At 46.4% G+C, this 26,491-nt stretch overlaps 1 protein-coding gene across 2 annotated transcripts in view; it reads left to right on the forward strand.

Moving 5' to 3' along the window:
- The window catches only part of LOC134543190 (AP-3 complex subunit mu-1), a 117,670-nt gene that overhangs the window by 9,436 nt on the left and 81,743 nt on the right, over window positions 1-26,491 (forward strand). Inside the window, exon 3 of one of the 2 annotated variants that reach the window (XM_063388086.1) lies at window positions 7,388-7,524. The exons of the other annotated variant lie outside the window; for it this stretch is intronic. Coding sequence (XP_063244156.1) covers window positions 7,388-7,524 — 137 coding nt within the window. The remainder of the gene's footprint in view (window positions 1-7,387; window positions 7,525-26,491) is intronic. 2 annotated transcript variants of the gene reach the window in all.

Raw genomic sequence — 26,491 nt, forward strand, 5'->3', positions numbered from 1 at the left:
GTCTTCAAGGTTACGTCATCGCGAGGCTATAGGACTACGAAGCTTCCAGAACGCATGGTTACGAGAATGCATGACTAATTGGCCGCATGGCTACGAAACTTTATGTCTCTAACTGACTACAATAGCACTATTCAGTGGTGAGAGTTAATTTATTTCATGCAAAGGTACTTGCTGCAAGCAGTTCCGCTTTTCAACATCAGATGACGTCACGTTTTGCTTGCAGGTAAAATAATATTTATTTATTTTATGCGGGATGCGGGTTGTTCACTATCGATCGCATAAGAAGAATGGCATCGATAGTCTTCAAGGAGAAGGAAGTTCGTTCTTCCTGCTAGTGCTTCTCAGATTTCTCACGGTCCGCCATCTTGGATTGCGACGTCACGGCTGTCATCTTGGATGGGTGTGACTTTGACCTTTGACCGAAACCTCAGGAATGATCGCAAGCACACGGATTAACCATCAAAATATTGATAAGAATAATCAGGAGCACACGGAGAAAACCATCATAATATTGGCAAGAATAATCAGGAGCACACGGAGAAAAACGACACATGTTTTCTTTGATATTATAAAATTACAGAAAAAAATATTTAAAAATAAAAATAAATTAATAAAAAAATTTAAAATAAAAACAAAAAATACATAAAAATCTGGCTTGTACTAGAACTCTATCTTTGCTCAACAATGATAAGTTTACAAGCTATCAGAATCTGTTTATGTATTTTTTGTTTTTATTTTAAATTTTTTTATTAATTTATTTTTATTTTTAAATATTTTTTTCTGTAATTTTATGATATCAAAGAAAACATGTGTCGTTTTTCTCTGTGTGCTCCTGATTATTCTTGCCAATATTATGATGGTTTTCTCCGTGTGCACCTGATTATTCTTATCAATATTTTGATGGTTAATCCGTGTGCTTGCGATCATTCCTGCGGTTTCGGTCAAAGGTCAAAGTCACACCCATCCAAGATGACAGCCGTGACGTCGCAATCCAAGATGGCGGACCGTGAGAAATCTGAGAAGCACTAGCAGGAAGAACGAACTTCCTTCTCCTTGAAGACTATCGATGCCATTCTTCTTATGCGATCGATAGTGAACAACCCGCATCCCGCATAAAATAAATAAATATTATTTTACCTGCAAGCAAAACGTGACGTCATCTGATGTTGAAAAGCGGAACTGCTTGCAGCAAGTACCTTTGCATGAAATAAATTAACTCTCACCACTGAATAGTGCTATTGTAGTCAGTTAGAGACATAAAGTTTCGTAGCCATGCGGCCAATTAGTCATGCATTCTCGTAACCATGCGTTCTGGAAGCTTCGTAGTCCTATAGCCTCGCGATGACGTAACCTTGAAGACTTGCAATCGCATAGTCTCGTAACCTCATGGCTCGTAGTCTCGTAGTCATGATGTATTGGAGCCTTGTAGACTTGAACCTACGTAAGCAAGTAGCTTTGTAATCTTATAACATAATGCTGATGGTGTAGATGTAGCAAAAGAGAAAATTCCATCGAAGACAGATGTGTCAATTGGAGCCTTGTAGACGAGTAGCTTCGTAGTCAAGAACTCATGCAGACTTGTATTCCTGTATCCACGCAGTCACGTAAACTCGTTTTCTAGAGGCTTCGTAGCTCTGTAGCCTCGCAGTCTCGTAAACATGAAGATTCGTAGTCACGTAATCTCGTAACCTCATGGCTCGAAGTCGCGTAGTCATGAAGTCTTAGGACCTCGTAGAATTGAAGCTACGTATCCAAGTATCCTCGTAGACTTGAAGCTACATAAGCAAGCGGCCTTGTAATCTTATAACATAATGCTGGTGGTGCAGTTGGAGCAAAAGAGAAAATTCTGACGAAAACAGATGCTGTAATTGTAGCCTTGTAGACGAGTAGCTTCGTAGTCAAGTACTAATGCAGACTGGTAGTCCTGTATCCTCGCAGTCACGTAAACCTGTGTACTAGAGGCTTCGTAGCTCTGTAGCCTCGCAGTCTCGTAAACTTGAAGATTCGTAGTCACGTAGTCTCGTAACCTCATGGCTCGTAGTCGCGTAGCCAGGATGTCTTGGGACCTCGTAGAATTGTAGCCTCGCAGTCTCGTAACCATGCGTTCTGGAAGCTTCGTAGTCCTATAGCCTCGCGATAACGTAACCTAGAAGACTCGCAATCGCATAGACTCGTAACCTCATGGCTCGTAGTCTCGTAGTCATGATGCATTGGAGGCTCGTAGACTTGAAGCTACGTAAGCAAGAGGCCTTGTAATCTTATAACATAATGCTGATGGAGCAGTTGGGGCAAAAGAGAAAATTCCGTCGAAGACAGATGCGGTAACTGGAGTCATGTAGACGAGTACCTTCGTAGTCAAGTACTCTTGCAAACTTGTAGTCCTGTATACTCGCAGTCATGTAAACCTGTGTACTAGAAACTTCGTAGCTCTGTAGCCTCGCAAGCCATTTATAACTCGTAACCAGCTAGATCATTTTAGACTCGTAGCCATGTGGTCTCATAGTCTCTTAGACTCGAAGAATTCTAACCTAATATATTTGGAGCCAAAAGACTTTTGGGACCAAAAGACTGTAGTTGTCAATGACTGATGGAGCCAATGAATATTGGAGTCAATGAATATTGGAGTCATTGAATATTGGAGCCAATGAATATTGGAGCTAATGAATATTGGAACCAATGAATATTGCAGTCAATGATTATTGGAGCCAATGAATATTGTACCCAATGACTATTGGAGCCAATGCCAATCGGAGCCAAAAGACTGTTGGAGCCAAAAGGCTGATGGAACCATTTGGAACAATTCGAGCCAATTGATATTGGAGCTCATGGATATTGGAGTCAATGAATATTGGAGCCAATGAATATTGGAGCCAATGAATATTGGAGCCAATGAATATTGGAGCCAATGAATATTGGAGCCAATGAATATTGGAGCCAATGAATATTGGAGCCAATGAATATTGGAGCCAATGAATATTGGAGTCAATGACAAATTAATGTGCTTCCTTTTCGTCGATGGTGCTGCCTTTTCGTTGTCGGTGCTTCCAAATGTGCTTCCTTTTCGTTGGCGGTGCTGCCTTTTCTTTGTCGGTGCTTCCAAATGTGCTTCCTCTTCGTTGGCGGTGCTGCCTTTTCGTTGATGGTGCTTCCTTTTCGTTGGCGGTGCGGCCTTTTCGTTGATGGAGCTTCCTTTTCGTTGTCGGTGCTTCCAAATGTGCTGCCTTTTCGTTGGCGGTGCTGCCTTTTCGTTGTCGGTGCTTCCAAATGCGCTGTCTTTTCTTTGGCGGTGCTGCCTTTTCGTTGTCTTCTCTTTGGCGGTGCTGCCTTTTCGTTGTCGGTGCTTCCAAATGTGCTTCCTTTTCGTTGCGGTGCTGCCTTTTCTTTGTCGGTGCTTCCAAATGTGCTTCCTTTTCGTTGTCGGTGCTGCCTTTTCGTTGTCGGTGCTTCCAAATGTGCTGCCTTTTCGTTGTCGGTGCTTCCAAATGTGCTTCCTCTTCGTTGGCGGTGCGGCCTTTTCGTTGATGGTGCTTCCTTTTCGTTGTCGGTGCTTCCAAATGTGCTTCCTTTTCGTTGTCGGTGCTGCCTTTTCTTTGTCGGTGCTTCCAAATGTGCTTCCTTTTCGTTGGCGGTGCGGCCTTTTCGTTGATGGTGCTTCCTTTTCGTTGTCGGTGCTTCCAAATGTGCTGCCTTTTCGTTGGCGGTGCTGCCTTTTCGTTGTCGGTGCTTCCAAATGTGCTGCCTTTTCGTTGTCGGTGCTTCCAAATGTGCTGCCTTTTCGTTGTCGGTGCTTCCAAATGTGTTGCCTTTTCGTTGATGGTCCTTCTATATTTAATGTTGTTTTGACTCTAGTATTATAGTAAATGGTTCTTGATTTGACTTGCGTATTATTCCATCCGGTGCATGTATATAAGCGAGTCCTAGACAGCAGGTCGCTCAGTTTGTTACTGTCGTCGACGGTGTAAGGGTCACCTAGATTATTTCATCTGGTGCATAAGTCGCGTAATTAGCTGTTCTTGAGAACTCGATGGCATCTTTACCGACTTTAACGCCGAACACGATGGACGTTGTACCATCGTCTACGGGAACCTTGACGTCAGCGACGACAATGGTGGAGCAGATCCCGTTGGCAACGACGACGACGTCAACATTGGAGGAGATTTCAACAGATGTGATACCACCAGCAGAAGATAGCTTAATGACTACTGAGCTGGATGTGCAGGAAACCACGACGATCTACGATACGACCTCGATGGAGACTTCAATGGATGCTGATTTGACAACTAGCGAACATCGGTGCTGTTACTGCGACAAGATTTTCTCAAACAACAGCAATGCTCGGCGACACGAGAGGAGCGAATGTGCCAAGAACCTATATCGTAAAATGTTTGTTTGGTAGAAATGTCATAAGCAGTTTGCCAGAAAAGATAATATGAAAACGCACATGAAGGCATGCAAAGGTCCTGCTGTGCGGCAGAAAGTAAAGGTTTCGTCGCAACAACGATGCATCGATGTGCATAAGAGTATGCCTGGAAATGGTACTACTGTTGCAACGTCTGTATCTGGATCGGGTCTGAAAGGATCGTCTTCATCACCACGGTATCCTTGCAGCTACTGTGATACGTCGTTCGCATTTTCCCATGATGCACGAAGACATGAGCGGAGCAAATGCACGAAGAATCCTTCTCGCATGAAGTTTCGATGTGATGAGTGCCTTAAATGGTTTACTCGAATTGACAGTTTGCGACATCATGCGAAAAAATGTAAAGGTGGAGTCTGTGCTCCTACTGCTGAACTACCTGCCGACATTTCGACTCCTCGCTTTAGATTGGAGACACGAAAGCGTACAACCAAAAAATCAGATGCCCAGCAACCGATTGTTATGACGCCTGAACATGGAACTAAACCTAAGACTGTGTTCGGAGCATTACAAGTGAACGATAATGGCTTCTACTTGGCGCAGTCTGTATTTCGTGGAACGTTGAAAGACTACTATTATCTAAATACGTTCGGTGAGTCGAAGGACATTTGTAATTTTCTTGACGATATCAGACAAAAGATCATCAATCAGCTTACTGATGAAGTAGCAACAAACGGACCTTTGAAATATAACTTGTGGTTGGACTGTATATATGGAAAGCCATATCCGTTCGATGACAAAGTGAAGAAGTGTGCATTCAAGACATCGGCTGCAGTAATTTACAGTTCTAACGATGTGAAGCAAACTGTTAAAAACGGTATCCAGAAACTCTGTCAAGAAGAGGTGGACTATGTCTGTAAAGGTTCTGGCTGGACTCTGTCTAGTATAAACCGATTGGAGCTAAGAATTAGTCATTTCACACCGCTGCGGAACTAAATGATTATAAGTTTGCTGGCTTTCGTAAGTGATCCTGTAGTAGAATAGAAATTATGTAATAAATATTATGTTTGTAAAAGAACTTGCGGTGTTTAATTCCTCGAACCTGTTACTATTATGTTAAATTGATGTTATATTTAATTTTTTTTGCATCATCCTAGATCGTACCAAGGACCTTAGTCGATCTAATTAATCAGTATATGGATCGGAAATTTATTTAATGATTTCTGAACTTTTTCCCGGATCTCTAGCATTAAAATTACACATTTCCAATATGGTGGTCTTGATGTCTGATAGGATGGTGGTCGTAGAGGATTTAGAGTCTCTTTACGAATGTTGAACATGGTTTATTTAAATTATTTTTTTTTACATAAGATTAAACATTATTGCAACGATCGGGTATCGAACCAAGGAATGAAACTGGTCGAATCAATATGTATATTAATGAGTGATTTATTTAATGAATTTTGGAACTTTTCCCGAATTTCTAGCTAAATAATTACGGATTTTCAAGATGGCGGCCAAATTTCAAGATGGCGGGTGTCACAGTAATAAATGATTACTGCACTCTAGCGGATACGAATTAAACTAACATGTCATCGGCGCACTCTAGCCGACGATACAATGATGATGGCTTCCAGCATCGAAGACAAGATGGCGGCCATGACGTCATACTAGATGATGTTAAAAAGTGGTGGGAGTCAGTCTGCCAGCACCCACCACGAGGGAAGGATCGGTCGTCATTTTTATTTTTTGCACTCGTCGGGTTCGAACCGAGGACTCTGAGCTCCGTGTCGAAAAAGTATGCTTTTTAAATATTTTTTATAAAAATTTTATTAATTGAATTTTCTTATAAATTTAAAAAAAAAATTTATTTCATTAAAATTAGATAGTAAATTTAAATATGGCGGGCGTAACAGAAACTGCAGCGGTGACGTCATAATCCTATAAATGGCTTAACGCTGGCTTGAGTTAAGGATGCTTAAGCCAGTTTTAGGAATTTTCAGCCGCTGGGTTTTTTGAGGAATAAAACGGGAAATTTTCCCTCGAAACGGGAATTTTTCCCTCGAAAACGGGAAATTTTTTCTTAAAACGGGAAATTTTGAGTCATTTTGAGTCAATTCTGAGGAATTTTGAGGAATTTTTGCCACCGTGACATCACAAATCCAAGATGGCGGACACCGGCTCCGGCTCCACAGCCTGAAGCCTGTCCCCGGACCGGCTATCCTATACTACTTCAATAATATATCAAATTTAAAAATAAATGAAAACAGGATGTTAGCTGCCTGCCCCCCGCCGAACATATTTCAAAATCACAACTTTTTTTTAATATTTAATCTGTTTAAGTTTGTTCAACCAAAAGTACCATTTAATCAATAAACGTTTTATAAATACATAGTTTTGAAAAATTCAAATGATTGTATAGCTCTCCAAATTTTTAGAAATTTTACCTTTGTTGATTTTGACGTCGTCCGACCGAAGGCCTCCCCAAAGCCCGACCTGCAACCGCCAGTATTCGACCCCGCTAACGGAAAGCACCCCTAGCCATGGCCTACCCGAGTCAGGCGAGCACCGGTGCAACATGTAGAATCAAGGACCATGCCCTAATTAATTAGCCACCTCGACCCCAGTTCATGATAAATTAAACACAAATTAATGGTAATGTCACATTTTATCAAAAACCTCGTTCAAGGAAAGTGCGACGTAGGAGTGCCCGGGTCACTCATGTGTGAATTTATGTCAATACATTTGTGAGTTCCCCTTATGGCCTTCTGCCTAAATTAATTAGAGTATTCTGTAAAGTAAAGATGAACTCCCCGTTTCTTGTGTATCACTTGCCACCAGAGCAGTCAACAAGTGACGAACTGTCTCCGTAGTGACTCGTATTATTTAAACATAATTTATGTAAACATGTTAAATCTAATTCTTAGAGAGTATCTGCAAATTAGGTTAATCTTTATTAATTAATGTATGAATTTGGAGCCACTTTCAATCTCTTGTTAATTTAATAATTTCCGAATAATGTAACTTTAGAAACCTTGGCACCAGAGAACGCTGAGGCCTCCCCTCGCGCCAAGGCCAGATGCGAGTACCGAGCGACTCGCAGACCGGGGTGGACGTGCGTCCCACTGGGAGTCCTCATCTTTTGTCTCCACTGAAATTCACTACTGGTAATTATAGCCATTCTTCAAATCCTTTTTCTTATTTAAACTCCCCGTGCGCACCCAGTCCTTTTTACGGTGTAAGGCCTAATCCAGCCCTTAAACATACAGTCCCCGCACAAAGCATTACACCCGACAGTGAAGCATATGGCACGGGCCGAATCCCGCCACCCAGGACTTTTGGATAATCGCCGAGTGCACAGGCACCGGCAACAGCGACGTAAAGACTTGTAATAAATTTAATAGCGAGCCACGGTCCACACAGGTGCACCCGGGTATCGCCGTTTTGCAATTTACGGGATTGGCCGCCTCTAATCGACCTCCCCCTCAACCTTGACTGGCGTGAGGATTTAAGATTAGTGACGGCGCATCAGAGTGCCCAGTGTCAATTTAGTGTAATTTTTGTAGGGAAATTCAATGTGCATCATGTAACTGTAAACTGCAAGTGTAACTGTTCGATTCAATTAAACGTCCACTCCGCACACTCCGTGCGCGACGTGTATACGACAGTGCAAAACCGAACCCGTGTACGTTATTGTGTGAACTTCCCTAACCCAGTAAGGAATCAGTGTGCTATGCTGTGCAGGGCCCGTAACATGTCAATAGTCAGGGATCCCTCCAACTACGACCACCGCCGATGGTCCTAGCGGGCCACGCAGGGGCATTCGCACCCAACGACCCAACTCTTGGTTAGACGCAGAGCTAGCCTGGCGCCCTCCCGGATACACTTTCACTAAAAAACCAGCCTTCCCAATAGGAACCACGCCGGATCTTGAACACGAGTACCTGGGCGACGGCAATATTGTACCATATATGAAACAGTCTCAATTTAATTGGTAAAGTTTTACAAAAGAAATTCCTTTTTTTAGATTTTTTTTTTTCAATTTAAATGCCTAGTTATCTCCCGTACTTACACTGTCGAGCTAACTAGTGTATCCAATAAAGTTATGAATTTGAGTTTAATAACTTTCTACACACTAGTTTTAATCTCACAGTGTTTGTGAATGAATAGTGTTGACAGATTTAGTCTTAAGTTAAACTAGTATGTTCATGATTTATGGTGATAATTATACCCTGAAATGACTTAAATTTCCAAGTAATAGTTAGTGTATTTTCAAGTTTAGTTTTGTGTGTGTACGGTGATCAAGTACATTTGAACAATATATTCTGTTAAACAAATAATGTTAACTTGCTTTAACTAGTTTAAATCATTACTTAATAACTAAAACAGATGAAATTCGTTTAGTTTTCTGTCACTTAACCATTCAATTATTTAAGTTTTATTTTTTGTTTAAGTTTTAAATATATTTGCATACACACACAATTAAAACATCAATATTTTTACCATGGAGGTATAACTCCATGATTTTTACGCCATGTCTTATCTATGGGCCGAATGCACAAATGCCACTAGAAACCTAGTGACCACTAGCACTTCCTCGAGTGATAGTGCCCACTAACACTTGATTTCGTATGTTGAAAATATTCTAGTGTCAGCCGGGCTGGGATTAAATGGTATCTAGTGTGAGAGCTAGAGGTGGGTCGAAAAGTATCCACCTGATACTTTGGCACTGATACGCGCCTGTATCAGGAACGGCAAACGAGTACACTTGAAAAGTATCAAGTACTTTAGTATCAGTTCAGTATTCGCCTGGAACAACACCACGGCCAATAAGCGCAGAACCCGATCGCAGATGACGGTCACTTGGGCGGAGATTGTGAAAGGGGAGGGAGCAGGAACGACGAATAAGGGATAAAGAAGGGAAATAATGTAGGGGAGGAAGCGCAGGGGAAGGCGTTGAAGGAGAGGCGCAAAGCGAAATTGTTACGAGTCGTTTGGTTATTGTCCCACATCAAATTACGCTCAGTGCGCAGTGCGTGCACAGTCTCGTTCAATAATAAAACTAATGAAATTTTAATATTAAAAAGTACATTAATACAAGATAATGACGCCACTCCCGCTGCCTGTTTTAGTTTTTTAATTATTAGCGTTGTAAAATATCTCAGGGGTTTTAACGGGGGTTCGGCCTCGTGGCTGCAGGCAGGAGCGCGTCTCGTTTCGAAAATTACCTGGGCTGTTCAGGCCACCCAGGACGCCTTGTAAATGAATGGTAAACGAGTTACAGGACACTGCACTTTATTCAGTATTGATACACTCATTCGTCCCGATACTGGCCGCATCCGTTGTCGGACCGCTATGACACGCGTATCTCTATACGTGACGGTTTGCGCGACCAAGATGGATTGCAAAGTTATATCGACAAACTGAAACAGTGGGCTCTCGTCCCTGTGAAAGGTTTAGCATGTAAATGAAACTGGTATTGCCCCAACTTAGGCGGGCTGGTAAATACGTAGAAAAGTTCCTATGTTCAGGATGGTTTGCAGTCTAGCCTACTACGAAATATTAACGTTTCAGAAATTACGTGGACACGCCAACTGGAGACGTACACATAAACGTCTCTTGCAAATGAAAGTTAGTCACTTAAAATACACGTTACACTTTGCACTATAAAAATGGAGAAAGTTAAGAGACGAAAGTTAGTCAGTATTATTCTCAACACTTATTACGGAGGATCTACGACGATAACGATTAATTAGCTAATCAGCCGAAAATTGCGTACCACTATTACGCGGTCCTTAAACTGGACATGGAATTACGTATGAAAATAAAGTTCCCCGATGGGAAGAATTTAATAAATTAAGAGTCGCACGAAATATCGTGCGACTGGGTTGGGGTCGGCGCCGAGTTGATTGAAAGATTTACAAAACTTACACTATTGCTGAAATGTTGAAGAGATGCTAAAGTTGATGACCCGACGTTCGCGGAGCGCCCGACCCCTTCGAGCTCCAGACGGTAACTGAGCGCGAAACCGCCTTGCGGCCTCGCACCTAACCACGTGAAACGCGGGAAAACCGACCCGGCCAGTTTTGGACTTAAAGACAAGTTACAAAATATATGCTTATAAAACAATTAGACATAATTTCCCTTACATGAATCCTCTTTTAAATTGTTATTAATTTAGTTGTTTTAATTTGACAAATAATTATATATAATTAGTTAGGCGCATTGCCACACCCGGCCGGGCGCTGACGTCGCTTTGGTGTTCGTCGCGGCACACTTTCACACACTCGGCGGACATCACGCTCGGGCGTGTTCGATGCACTTAGGGGCAAGTGTTGTTGTGGCATAACGACCTTTGCGGACCAGAGAGAGCACCGGCGGTTGGCGTCAAATGCCCCCCCCCCCCCCCAACGAGGCTGTTATGCTCAACAACACTGCTCCTCACATGCATGGAAGTGGTGCACCGGTTCGACACACTCAGGAGGTCAGGCAAGGTGGGAACCTGGGCGTGGCAATGTACATGGTGGTAATTAATACACGGCCAGGACGAACTGCAGTGAATGTTGAACTGATTGATACTGGCTGTATCAGGCGAGCATGAGAGTAACAGAGGTAGAGAATTAGCGGGCGTGATAAATAATGTATCAGAGACACCGATACCTTTATACACTGGTGATGATGGCACGGAGGATGTGTACCCTGTAACGAGAATGCTGATACCTTGTCGCTTCCTGGGACCGCTACTGCTCTGATACAAAAGTATCAGATACTTGTACCTAGGTACATTACTGTATCAGTATCAGGTTGGAACAGAGACGGAAAATTGCTGTAACAACCCACCTCTAGTGAGAGCCCACTATATAACGAAACTTGTCGAGTCTAACCGAATGCCATGACGTCAACAAAACGTCACGAAGTCCGACCAATAGGAATCGTGTAAAACAATGACGTGGGCTATTTCCGGTACTAAAGTATTGTCATTTCAGTCATTTCAGTCATTTCTCTTTGGTGCTACTGGAGGCGGAGTGGGTGGCCCGGTGTGGCCAGCCACCACCAGGGCCGCTTGCGTCCCTGGTCAGAAGATCCAGAACTGCAGAACAACAAACAATGCGGACATTAAGTCCAAGCGCCCAAACCCCGCATGGTAAACTCTTTCTGCTCTGACCACCTTTTCTTCCTGAACCATCCTTCTTTTTCCCGTATTGAACTTGCCTGAAATTAATGCATGAAATTTGGCATCCCGCATGAAAGTGCCCAGGGTTTTCCCTGTGTCTATGCAGGTTTTACCTGGGCCCAACTTATCTAGTAGTTAAGTCTAGAGTTAAGAGTGAGGGGAGTTAGTCATGGCGCCAATCGCTGCCATGGCTGGCCAATCCCCTCCTAGCACACGATGCATGCGACCCTCTCCCTGCATGGCTAATCCCAGCATGACTAAGGCGTATAGGCTTCAGCCTGAGACGCACTTAGGTCCCTCCCTAACCCGGACCCCTCCCAAATACACTTAGTTTTAGTTAGGTTAGGAAAAAAAATATAAAATCATTTCTCTTTCTTTTGAATTGAATGTTACGATGGATACTGGTACTGGTTCTGTTTGTAAGAAAATTGGTGATCGATTTTCAGTCGGAGAGAAATCAATCCTTTTTTCTTTAGTTGAGGAGTTTTCAAATGTAGTCGAAAACAAGAAAACTGATTTTTCGACCATAGCTACCAAGAAGAAGGCGTGGGAGGAAATTGCCAAACGTTTCAATTCGTTTGGCGAAGTTTCGAAGGTATATAAAAAAAAAGTTTATGTATTGACATCGTACGGCCGAAGGCCACCCCAAAGCCCGACCATCACCCGCCAGTACTCGGCTCCGCTAACGGAAAGCACCCCTAGCCATGGCACACCTGAGTCAAGTGAGCGGACAGCAGCCAAAGGTAGAGAATAGCGAACCATTTTTAATCACGCATGCAATGCACTCACCGTGCCTACAAAATTCCCCACGCAATAATAACGTAATCAAAAACAAACAAAAGCCCCTAATTAATAAACTGCGATGTAGGAGTGCCCGGGTCACTCACGTTTAGTTTTCTACTAAAACAGCTGTGAGTGCAACCCTTGCGGCCTTCAGGCTAATTTCAGTAGGGAAACGTGTGACGTAATTCAAACCACCCCAAATTAGCATTATCGTTCGCCACTGGAGTCGTTTTCAAGAAACGGACAGTCTCCAGCTTGACTCTAATATTCAAACTTATTTTAGACAAATTTATTAAATGTCAATTCTATAACATATATAGATATTAAATTAATCATTATGTTTTATTATGTGAATTTAGTGCCACTTAAATTTAGTTAATTATATAGATTTTTACGAATAACAGAACTTTAGAAACTCTGGCGTGACAGGGAGCTCACCCCTCCCCTCGCGCCAGGGCTGCACGCCAGTACAGCGCGACTCGCGGACCGGGACGGACGCACGTCCCACGGGGAGCCAGCATCTCTTTGTTTCACCGACGTCCATCTGATAATTATAGTCACAACCAAAACCTTTTTTTTTAATACTCCCCGTGTGCGCCCGGTCCTTTTCCGGTGTAGGGCCTAACCCAGCCGCATCAATTTAACACGCCCCACACAAAGCATTACGTGGGGCCGTGCAGTATACGGTACGGGCCGTCTCCCGCCACCTAAGAACTTTATTTAATCGCCTAGTGCACAGGCACAGGCTACATTCAAGATTAAACGTGTTTTAATTTAGTAGCGAGCCGCGGTCCGCACAGGTGGGCCCGCGCGTCGCCAGTTACAGCTTACGAAATTAGCCGATGCTAATTGAACGCTCTCCCTCGACTGCAACTGGCGTGAGGACTTAAGTAAACGCACGTAGAGGCACGCAGGTGTCCCTCTCAGATAACGTGTGCAGTGTAATCGTGTACTTAAAAGCACCACAGAGTGCCGTTTTATCAGGTGTAATTGTAATCATAGTGTAATCAAAACTTCTACGTGTTCCGACGCCCCATTGGCAGTCATGTACCGCCGAGTAAACCTCGCGCCCAATGTAATGAACCAGTGTCAATCGTGAACAATAAAAAGTCCACCCCGCACCCCCCGTGCGCGACGTGCGACCTGTAGAACAACCAGAACAGTGTATGTAAATAAACCTAAACAACCCAACCCAGTCAGGAAGCAAATTTCACCACCGCCGACGGTTCTAGCGGACCACGCTGGGGCAACGAACCCACGACCATCACACGGTTAGACACCGAGCTAGCCTGGCGCCCTCCCGGAACAGAAAACTCTAAGAAAGACAGCCACCCCGCTAGGACCTGCGCCCGATACCGAACACGAGACCGCGGCTGACGGCAGTATTAGGTTATTTATTACGCCTATTGTATGCGTGTCTTGAAGTGCCATGATCTTTTATTACTTGTGCATACTGAAAGTATCGCAATTAAATAGTCTTAGTTAGGGGGGGGGGGACACTTCATAGGGTATAGCAAACGCATTTTTCTAGTTGCTATACAGCTTTATCCAACATCTGAGCATAAAAATTATAATCAAAATACCACATTGATTAAATAATTATTACATTTGTTTTAACATTTTATCAAATTTATGGCATAAATTGATATTGTTGAAATGAAAATAATATATTTACTTAAAAGAAAATAAACGAGTTTTCGTTGGCACGTTGAACCACTTGTTTATCCATCAACACCATAATTAATGGCGTCGGTCGGCGTTAAATTAAGCGATATTAGGTTAATAAAAAATTTCTAAGGAAATTTTGTTTCAATCATGTTGAAATAGTAATCTCGTAAAATAATATCAATGATTTCATGAACTGCTTTATAAATCACTGTTATGAAACATGCCTGATTCAGCTACGTGTTGTGTTAACTACTGCTACAACAAGAGAAGAGATAATAATAATTAACTTTACTATAAGTTTCCGCTTGACGAAACTAGATACCTAAACCCTATCCATTTTTAACTTTTGACCTTTCGTTTATTTTTTACTAAATTGTGCAATTCTTTACACTGTAACAAAACCATACATAATACAAAATAATTTTCAATTAGAAGAAGGAGGGGAGAAGGCCTTTATTCGCATACAAATATTTGCGTTTCCTTTATAGACACATTATGATGATGAGAGATTGGAATGACATACAACATTTATGCAATGGACAGGTAATATTACTTCTGGTATAATCAAGTCATGCACTCCCATTGCACAAATCTTTTAAAGATAACATAATCAAAGTACCTATCATCTATGGTTGTTGGAAATAACAACATATTTATATACGTCTACGAAGCTCTTTCTGGTATCCACGGCTCATTGTTTTAATTTAATTTTAATTATAATATAAAATTAACAGTTTGTATACAAATTAAATACCTTGATGTAAGTTTTTGGACATACGCCATTGCTAAGAACTTTTTCTGTTGAAGAAAAACTAATAAATAAAATAAATAAATAAAAATAAAAATAAAAATACTCAAAAAAAGATACAAAAACACACAAAATTAAGCAAACAATTGCTGTTGTCAACAAGGATATGAACACCACAAAATATTCCGAAACAGGAATATGGTCAGCAAACAAAGAAAAAACAAAGAAAAATGTACTAAGAGAACGAAAAAATCCCCACAAATGATGACAACACAAAAATATTGAAACCCAAAATAATTCAGCACAACAGTTGAAGCGAGACAAAAAACATGACAAAACGAAAAAACAAACAAATACAATAGTTTTACCTAAACAGAAACAAGCGACGTTTCGGGAACTGCTATCTGCTCCCGTCCTCAGGCAGAGACGCACATGGTACGGAAACACAGGTGCGTCTCTGCCTGAGGACGGGAGCAGATAGCAGTTCCCGAAACGTCGCTTGTTTCTGTTTAGGTAAAACTATTGTATTTGTTTGTTTTTTCGTTTTGTCATGTTTTTTGTCTCGCTTCAACTGTTGTGCTGAATTATTTTGGGTTTCAATATTTTTGTGTTGTCATCATTTGTGGGGATTTTTTCGTTCTCTTAGTACATTTTTCTTTGTTTTTTCTTTGTTTGCTGACCATATTCCTGTTTCGGAATATTTTGTGGTGTTCATATCCTTGTTGACAACAGCAATTGTTTGCTTAATTTTGTGTGTTTTTGTATCTTTTTTTGAGTATTTTTATTTTTATTTATTTATTTTATTTATTAGTTTTTCTTCAACAGAAAAAGTTCTTAGCAATGGCGTATGTCCAAAAACTTACATCAAGTCATGCACTCCCGTTGCACAAATCTTTTAAAGATAACAAATTAAATACCCTATTACTTTTTCAGACTTTGTGCCCTTAAGTTATGTACATACTCATGCGCTGTCAAAACTTGCCCTTTCATCACCAAATTATATTAGGTTTACTTTTATCCTTGGCAATCTTAAGTACTCCTAATAAAAAAGTATTTACGTGAGACGAATCTTGGATTAAATTTACTTTTTACGAATTCAGTCAAAATTAAGCAACTTAGCATAACAAACTACGAATGTAGTTGGACATCGCAATTTCCCATTTAACTTAAACAGGTTGGCAATGTAGTTCAGATCGACATATCTTCTACATTAGCCTCTGATTGGCTGTTTAGAATATAAACAGTCTTTTGCAGAAATTCAAGATGGAAATGTTTCTGGCACAAGATCGAGTAATATTTTACCGTATGCAACAAAAAAAATCAACAGATAATTATATATATATATATTTTAATTGATCCTGACCTTAATTTTCTTAAAACTGAGATAGGTACTCTCGCTCAAAAAATAATAAAAAATAAGTTTAAACATTTCACTGTGCATGTTGTTTGAATTCCCGATTTGTAAAAAAATATTGAGCAATATGAAAACACATTCCATTTCTGCTGATAATGCTGTATAAACAAGTGAGAAAATCCCGCGTTTTCTGGATACAATTACAAAATAGAGATCAACAACACAGTCATTCGTTGACAGTAGACAATCGGTTTTAGAGTTAAACACACTTTTCAGCAACTACCGTGAAACCGTACACTTTCGCGTTTATAAACGTGTTTACTTAAACATGTTCACCTGAAGTAGTTCAGGGTTCCGTGTAACCGCACCCTATGTGAACTCTAAAAGATTTAAGCAACTGTAAAATTCATCAACTCTATTTAACAATTTACAGTATGTAAAAAAAGATAACCTCATCTTTGAAAAATAAATTATTTTGTGATAACAAAATAATTTAGTGTGTATTTTGTGGAGGTGATTAAAAATTAAATGTATAATGGTTTATTTTTGATAACTACAGTCTATTCAGGCTTATCTGAACACTTTTGAACGCCATGCTAACTATCATATTATTTATCTTGTTTGGTATCCTTTCACCCAGAGGTCAAATTAACATTGTCAAGGGCCTAAAAATCGTGCCCAAGCGTCTATTACAGGAAATGTGAACATATTACAACTTTTAAAAATTAACTACTGACATCGTACCTCCGTGCCTCTGGGCTAAACCCGGATCACAGCCCTGTCCGCAGCGCGCCACGGCTTTGGGAATGATGTCATTTCCGCTCCGTGCGCGCAAGAGCAGTGCTCCGGCGTCCTGGTCTCCAGTCCCATGCGAGCCACCTCCGAGGCTAGACGCAGTCGCGAGACGCTCCATAAACTCGCCGCTATTATCGCTTTTGGGTTCTGTTCTATAGTGTGTTATAATCTCTTTTATCATTTTCTTTACCATGTGCGAGAGTGTGGTTTTGTATCTGGAGTGTCCGCAGGCCAAAACACGTGGACTAACACAACTAGCCTGCACCGCACATTTCTCCAGCGCGGGAGACGTTCCTTGGCAGCTACACGGGCTGGACGGTCCACCCCTGCCTCCACGCAGGAGGCTGCTCTACGCGAGAAAGCTGGCGCCGGGCAATACACGAAAACGGCCGAGAGACTTCGTCACGTCTCCACGCATTCTACGGAGACAGGTACGCGACATTTGGCGCCCGTACGTGTGGCGAACTTCAAGTCCACAGGAGGGTGCATGCAGTGCGGAAAAAGAGTGTACAGTGAGTGATCAGACAGAATGAAAATTCACCTGGGACAATGGATGGATTCACTTATCCACCTAGACAGTACTTCTGATCTCATCAACGCGAGGACGCAACCATTCCTTTCCCACGTTTCCAACACCTATCAGTTTCACGGTTCAGCTGATAACGCTTCACCGTCTCCCGTCCCGCAACCGGATTATATTTCCCATCGATTCACCCCCCCTCCCAATTCAACATGATAACATACCGCGGTACCCCCTCCTTTTCCTCCCTTTCGCTGTTCTGCCAATGGTGATCTTCGTGGTGCGCCGGTGGTGTTAGTGTGGGCACAGTGGTAGCCTGCGCGGGCAGGCTGCGCAGATGGAGCGGCCACATGGGCCCCTTGTTTGTAAACAATGCTGCCGCGTGCGTTAACAGTTATGTGCGCGACGTTTCAGCTACCGAAAGGCATGGACCTTGTGACAGGAGAGTGGCAGTGTCGGAACACATGCACGTGCGCGCCACTGAGGCGCAGTGAGGTGAAGACAGAAACTGCTAAGGGTGTGTTGTTGTGGGACAGAGATACATCATCAGAGCAGATGCATAGGGTAGCCCCGAATACAGTGAGTGCTGTGTACCGGGAAAAAGGGGATGTGACGAGTGTAGAGGCTGCTCGGGCAAACGTGTCGGGTCGATGTTACCAAACCAGAATCCACCGTCGCCGAACCTAATTGACTGGGACACGCCTACGAACTCGGTAGCGCCACCAGTCGCGTACGCTGTGCTGGTTGCCACAGGGGCCGGGCATATAGTGCTGCCAGAGTTTAGCGGGCTCGTGCACGAAGACCCACGGGAGATGTGCGATGGTGTGAAAGGCATATGTTACAGTGCAGTATGCCAGTAGAGGAGTGGACACAAAGCACAAATGAACAGTTGTGAATGAGTGGTGGACTCTATGGAGGTGATACGATATGCAGTGGCGGGAGTTCGCCATGCGTCTCATGCAGCGATTTGATGACCGCCAGGCAGTCTTAAGCTGCAAGGTCCATTTCTACAGCGAGGCGCAGAGGAACACGGAATCGGTGGAGAGATTCCTGGCGGACAAGTTGCAGCTTTATCGTCGCATAGCCCCAGGGGAACCTCCGGAGCAAGCGGTGCCGGACGTGACCGCGTTAGTGCGGGAAGAATTACAACCCTTCCTCAGGCCGTATTGCAACGGGTCTGTTGAAGAATGTGTGCGACAGGCCGTAGCCATGGAGGGCAACCTGCAGCGCCTTCTGGTGCGACGTACAATTACGACCACTCCCGGACGAGAGCCCAGACACCAGTACAGAGCGCCCGCTCACCCAGAGGGAGACACACAGCCTGAACGTCCACTGCAGATGGTAGCACGGGCAATCGAAGGCCCACCGAGTGGCAGACGACAGACCACCGCACCAGAGTGGCAGAATGTGGGGAATCGGCGGGACGGAGGCCGACCACTCCAGTGTCGCCTTGGATGCCTGCAGGACACGTTTCATTGGCATCAGGAATGCCCAAGACAACGACAACAACAACCGGCGGGAAACGGGCAGCAGGAGGTGTAGGGGACCAACAGTCCTGCCCCCCACACCACCTAACCCCCTTCCCTAAGCCATGGACGAGACACACATAACATTGGGACAGCTCACCACCCCAGACGACTGACTGATGAGGGTACCCGTCACTCTGAATGGGAGACCGACGGCCGCTCTCGTAGATACAGGTGCTAGCCACGTGTTTGTGGTCCAACACTTGGTACTGCCAGCAGACATCACACCGTGACACTGCACGCTGCGCCTGGCCACGAGCACCCGAGTCGGGACAGCCATCGGGGACGCCATCATAACGGTGAGTGTGAGGGAGCTGGTTACACAGACGGCAGCAGATGTAGTAGAGAGACTCAGGGAGGAGCTAGTGCTCGGACAGCCTTGGTTGGTGGAGCATGACACAGTGATAGCGCCGGCCTCTGGGCTAGTGAATGTTGGCAAACATGAGCGCCTGGCAGTGTATGCACTATGTAGAGCACCACCTCCTCCGAAAAAGCCCACGAAGTTAGAAGATGTGGACAATGATGTACCCCCAGAGTATCAGGATGCATTCAGGTGGCTCATAAGGGAAAGGCAGAGCGTCTTCGCCACTGCCGACCCACTCAGGCGCACAACAGTGACAGAGCACCGAATCCCCACAATGCACGACCAACCAGTGTATGAGGCCCCCAGAGGATATGGTTTCTGCGAACACTGGGTGATACATAATCAAGTGCACGAAATGTTGCGAGATGGTGTCATTATACCCTCCAACAGCGCATACAACTCACACATCGTCCTAGCTGCCAAGAAGTATGGGACCTGGCACGTTTTGTGTGGACTTCCGTCCCCTGAATAGTGTCACCATCAGTTCTCCGCCACCACAGATCAGTGTGGACGAGTCCTTGGCAGGCCTGGGCCATGCACGAGTGTTCATGACCCTTGACTTACGTTCGGGCTATTGGCAGGTCCCAATACACCCAGGTGACAGAGAAAAGACTGTGTTCACGGTGCCCGATGGTAGACGCTTTCAGTCTGTGCCATGCCCTTAAGGCTCAAGTGCGCGCTGGCCACATTTCAAGCTATGATGGCCCGCGTACTGGAAGGGTACATTGGCCAGTTCGTGACAGCCTACCTCGATACCTACCTGTTGTGTACTCCAAGACCTGGGAGAACCATGTGCGGCACCTGTCACTGGTTCTGGAGTGGCTCGAGACACCTGACCTGTGCTACACAGAAGTGTCACATTGGACGAAGAGAGGTAGAGTTTTTGGGGCATGTGGTGGATGCTGAGGGTAATCGTCTGCACCCGATGCACCTGGCGAAAATTGAAGAAGCTGAACCCCCTAGAACCTGCAAGCAGTTGCAGAAGCTCTTGGGCCTCGCCAACTGGCTGCGGAACTATATCCCGCAGTTCTCCATGCTCACTGCCCCCCTGACAGATCTGTTATCACCCCGACAGCGCTACCACTGTATACCGGCTGAACAGAAGACGCTGGACAGCTTGAAGGCGGCTTTTCTCCGATGCCACACTCTGTCATGGATAAACCCCGAGAGGATGCTGTACGTTCAGACGGATGCAAGCGCCGAGGGGGTGGGCGCAGTGCTATACAAACGAGAGGAAAATGGGGACAGGTGCATAATCGACTACGCCAGTGCCAAGTTCGGCTGCGCTGAACGGAACTACCACAGCAATGAACAGGAGTGCCTGGCAGTGGTATGGGCACTGAGGAAATACCATCCCCAGCTAGAGGGTTGGCAATTTGTATTGCGCACGGACAACCAATACCTCACATGGTTGCGGACCATCCAGGGGCAGAAAAGAAAACTCGTGAGGTGGGTGCTGTTTCTACAGTCGTTCGACTTCGTTGTGGAGCACGTGCAAGGAGTAGAAAACGAGCTGTCATATGCGCTGTCACGAGACCCTGATGAGGGATCGTGCCTGGATGACGAGGTATCTTGGGATGAGATACTGCCACCTGGCCATGAGATGGATCACCACCACCCAAGGGACCCAAACTGCCGCCTGCTGGCTCTAGCTGTGGACGACGACCCGCCTTCTGCCGACCTGATCGAGCTGAAACGTCGGGTGCACGATGCCCAACGCACCTCTCAGGTCGCTGAGTGCAAACGCGCAAAGCAAATTGTAGAACCATGTGAGACCTGCACTGTGAGGGACGATTTGCTCTACACACGAGGAATTGGACCCGATCAGGAGTGGCGCACCTATGTCCCAACAGAGGCACATGAAGCGGTGTTGTGCTTTATGCATGATCACGACCTGGCCGGACACCCTGGGGTGGACCAAACACAGCGGTCGGTCGGTCAGCACTACCACTGGACCTGCATGGCCCGGGACGTGTGGGAGTACGTGAGGACTTGTGAGACGTGTCAGGAGCGGAATGCGTAGCGGAGCGACGGGACAGAGCAACAACAGCCTCGCATTCCCACTACCCCTTTCCAGTCCATCGTGCTGGACGTCATGGGGCCATATCCCTGCACAGCCCGGGGCAAGAGATTCCTGATGGTAGTGACCAATCTCTTCACCCGTTTGGTAGAAGCTTACCCCACCAGCAACGTTCGGGCACACAACATGGGGACAATATTGCATACGGAATTCTTCCAGTGTTGGGGCTACCCGAGAGACCTAATGACGGACAACGCCAGCCAATTCGTCGGGAGTCAGTGGAGGTAGATGTGCAACTCGTGGCACGTCGAACACCAGACCACACCTGGCTACCACCCCCGAGCCAACCTGACGGGGAGGCGAAACCAAGAGTTGAAAGTCCAGATGCGCATAAGGCTGGGTAGCGACCATACTAAGTGGGACGACCATCTTGCAGAGGCTCTGTTTTGCATCCGTCGCAGAACCAATGCAGTCAAAGGAATGACCCCGGCGGAAATGGTCCAAGGCCACAATTTGCCCTTGCCAGGAGAATGAACAGTCCACGGGGTAGCCAATGAAGAAGAAGACCCAGAGGAAGCACTGTCAACAGCGAGAGGCAGAAATGATAGCAGCGTGCGAACACCAGAGGGCCTATACTCGCCAGATAACACCACAGACGACCCGAATGCCACCGGAACTCCAACCTGGAGAACTGGTATACATGCGCACGCAGCCTCTGTCCAGCGCGCCGAAGAAATACAGTGCCGGGTTGAGCCCCAGCTGGTCGGGACCACACCCGGCTAAGTAGGAGCACCTACCAGGTCCGCCTGGATGGACGGCGGGTGCGAAAAGTGCACCAAGACACCATACGGAGAACAGCATTCCCAGGAGAAAATTTGGTCTCTGAAGATGCCAACCTAGTAGAAGTTGACGAAACGCCTAATTCAGACGACTCGATCACGCCCCGAGCCATGCGGGGCCTGTTCCATGCCACCCCCATCCCAGAAACATCGACACTGGAAACAGCAGAAAGCTCCGCCACACGTCCGAGGCGACGCTGTCGGAGACACACGACACGGACACAGATCGGTGACGTCACCGGGATGCCCGAGGCGGGCATCGATGTGGCGGACGAACAACCTCTGGTGACAGAGCCGGACGAGGAGGAGAGAGCTGAGCCACTCTCCCCCACCCGAGGTGGATGGGGACATGGTGCCTCCCTCGCCGATGCAGAGTTTCGAGTCATAGTCGAGGGAGCCGGCTGAGACGACCCCGAAACACAACCGACGACGTCGCCGAGCCCCACGTTACTTGGCAGACTATGTCACAGGCTCGGAGCTGGACGTGCTTCTGTACGACGACCCGGCGAGTACGGGGCGAGAGAGTCAGCCCTAACTCCGACGACCGACGCGGGAGAGGGCGTTCCGATCCTGCTGCCATGGGTGGAAGCACGGACGGCCTTGATCCGGGATTATCCAGGGCAGGGGGGGGGGGTCTGACATCGTACCTCTGTGCCTCTGGGTTAAAGCCCGGATCACAGCTCCTTCCGCAGTGGGCCGTGGCTTTGTGAATGACATCATTTCCGCTCCGTGCGTGCGAGAGCAGTGCGCCGGCGTCCTGGTCTCCAGTCCCATGCGAGCCACCTTCGAGGTTAGACGCAGTCGCGATACTCTCCATAACCTCGCCGCTATTATCGCTTATGGGTTTTGTTCTATAGTGTGTTATAATCTCTTTTATCGTTTTCTTTACCATGTGCGTGAGTGTTGTTTTGTATCTGGAGTGTCCGCGGGCTAAAACACGTGGACTAACACAACTAGCCTGCACCGCATATTTCTCCAGCGCGGGAGACGTCCCTCGGCAGCTACACAGGCCGGACAATCTATCCCTGCCTCCCCGCAGGAGGCTACTCTATGCGAGAGAGCTGGCGCCGGGCAATACAAGAAAACGGCCGAGAGACTTCCGCCACGTCTCCACGCATTCTACAGAGACGTGTACGCGACACTACACACCAATTCTTACGTAAGTTTACATAAAGCAGTCATACACCGATTAGAGGGGTCACCAATTTAAGACATTTTTTACAAAAACAACTTTAGTGCGTCTGTTAACAATGTTAGCGGGTATTTACCAGGTGATTTTAAAGCTATATTGAACGCATTTATGGGCAGAAAATATCTTTCAAGTGTTCAATTAAAAAGTGTTCATATAGAGTGTGACTTCACTGTACGCAGTCACATACACCTTTACCTGTAACTATTTTTAAATGGAGTTTAAATAGAATATATATTAATGTCCATATGGTTTATATATAATACTCACTGCAGTACCCAATGTTTCCCAGGCTGAACCCAGGGTGATATATTGTCCGTGAGTTAAAACGAAATGTATAGCACTATATGAGAGTGTGGTGGACATAAAGAAATAACACACAATTGCTGTTTGTATGTCTATGAGCCTTTGTCCTATAACAAAACTTTTAATTAGAAAAAAAACAAATATTAAGGTCATTAATTGAGATAAAAACTATCCTACCCCACAAGTTGGACTAAGTTACGTATATATGTGAAAAAATTTCATTAAAATCGGTTAAGTAGTTTCGGAGATTAGCGTGGATGAACATTGTGACACGGGATTTTTATGTATAAAGATATATCAATAAAAATATACAGCATTTCAGCTGTATATTTATATTCAAAATCACTATGACTAAAATTATGTTATTTAAAATATTCTGCTGTCTGAATATACTTACTCATATCAGCCTCAAGGACAATATAATATTTTATAGTTATTAAAAATCAAAATAAACTGAAAAATTAAGTAACTAAAAACCCGAATTTTCAAACAGTGTCGTCCCTCGGCTTCTGGTCCCTGATTCCCCGTTTACGTAATAGTCCTGTTGTGCCCGTTCTGCTCTCGTCGGTGAGGTGTGGGTCCAGGCCGACGTGGCCGGGACCGGGAAATACGGGACCTGGAGGGAGAGTGAGGTGAGGAGGAAGAATGGTAGGCGGTATCAAGGATAACTCGATGTTAACAGTTCTACGAGCCCCTTTTATTGTAGTTTTGAGAGCCTGCCACAGCCTGGCGGATCCGTCGCGGAACGAGCGCCCTTCCCACGACGACCTGGACTCCCGGAAGACCGTCCTGTCCATTAGCACGTCCCGACACTGACTGCAAATTTCCCCATTTAACAATGTCCCCGATTAAAAATCACTCCACAACGACGCGTGATACGTGCGCGGTCCGTTACGTAATAAGTCTCGTAATGACTGCGAAGGTTCGGCGGTTCGAGACTACGCTTACGCGTTCTAGGACGTTCGACTGATGACGTAACTCGTAACTCGTAAACTCAACCGGGTGAGCGACTCGGCGGATGCAGCTCAGCTGCAGCGGCAACCCGTGCAGTGGCACTGTCGCCGGACCACGAGCTCGGAAGACTCGCCTTGCGATCAGCGCGGAGCGGCGTGCACGTCTGTCCCTGAACGAGCCCTGAGCAACACTGCCCTTCCCCGCCCGCCAGCGGGCCAAGGCCCGCGAGCCGCGGGGGAGGGGAGGAGAAATCGGCCGGCGTGGGAGAGGCCCCCCCTCGCGACGCACCAGGCTGCGATTACATACTAGCACTGCGAAACATTCAAGAAAATTACAAAATTATTTACACAACTTAGCGAGACGTTAATCTAAAGGTAATTTACACAAGAATTAATAAATTACGATTACATTATTTACACACTTATTGATGTTCGCGACCATTTGAAAAATACATAAAGTAGAATTATTTGTAACACTAAAGAAGCTTACTGGCATGCTAGGGCGCACGCGGGTGCATCCCTGGCCGTCGCACTACACAGATGGTGCACTCGTATCGCAAGGGAGGACGTTGATGAGGCAAAACGGCCTGAAGGAGCCGAGGAGACACTTGGGTCGACGTCAAATGCCCTCCTCCGACGAGGCCGTTATGTCCGTCAACGCCTTTCATTTACTCACATGGACGTGATACACCGGGCCGTGGCAATGGAGCACTGACCTGCTGAGTCCGGCGCCCTCGTGGTGTCGGTGCAGCCCGTACGTGTATCCATGGGGCCGGCCGAGGTGGGCGGCAACGACACCGTCGCGGCGCCTTCAGCAGCAGACGGCGGCGTCGCGTCCAAAGTGGCCCTCGTGACAGACGGAAGGGGCGTGGCACCTTCAGCTGCGCGCGCAGCAGCAGGCGTTGACGTCGCGTCCAAGGTGGCCCGTGTGACAGACGGAAGGGGCGTGGCACCTTTAGCGGCGAGAGCGGCAGCAGCCGGCGTCGCTTCCAAGGTGGCATGCGTGACAGACAGAATGGGCATGGCACCCTCAGCGGCGCGCTCGGCAGCAGGCGGCGACGTCGCGTCCAAGGTGGCCCGTGTGACAGCCGGAAGGGGCGTGGCACCTTCAGCTGCGCACGCGGCAGCAGGCGGCGGCGTCGTGTCCAAGTTTGCCCACGTGACAGGTGGAAGGGGCGTGGCACCTTCAGCGGCGCGCGAGGGAGCAGGCGGCGGCGTCGCGTCCAAGGTGTCCCGCGTGACAGACGGAAGCGACGTAGCACCTTCAGCTGCGCGCGCAGCAGCAGGCGTCGACGTCGCGTCCAAGGTGGCCCGTGTGACAGACAGAAGGGGCGTGGCACCTTCAGCGGCGAGCGCGGCAGCAACCGGCGTCGCTTCCAAGGTGGTCCGCGTGACAGACGGTTGGGGTTGTGGCACCTTCAGCGGCGCGCGCGACAGCAGGCGGCGGCGTCGCGTCCAAGGTGGCCCGCGTGACAGACGAAAGAGGCGTGGCACCTTCAGCGACGAGCGCGGCAGCAGGCGGCGGCATCGGGCCCAAGGTGACCTGTGTGACAGACCGAAGGGGCGTGGCACCTTCAGCGGTGTGCGCAGCAGCAGGCGGCGGTGTCGTCCAAGGTGGCCTTCGTGACAGACGGAATGGGCGTGGCACCTTCAGTGGCGCGCGCGGCAGCAGGCGGCGGCGTCGCGTCCAAGGTGGCCCTCGTGACAGACGGAAGGGGCGTGGCACCTTCAGCGACGAGCGTGGCAGCAAATGGCGTCGCTTACATGGTGGCCCGCGTGACAGGTAGAAGGGGCGTGGCACCTTCAGCAGCGAGCACGGTAGCAACCGGCATCGCTTCCAAGGTGGCACGCGTGGCGGCGGTCGTGGCACGCCCTTGGTATCGTCCAGTTGTTGC

This window comes from Bacillus rossius, chromosome 1 (genome assembly GCF_032445375.1).
Source record: "Bacillus rossius redtenbacheri isolate Brsri chromosome 1, Brsri_v3, whole genome shotgun sequence".
Lineage (NCBI taxonomy): Eukaryota > Metazoa > Arthropoda > Insecta > Phasmatodea > Bacillidae > Bacillus > Bacillus rossius.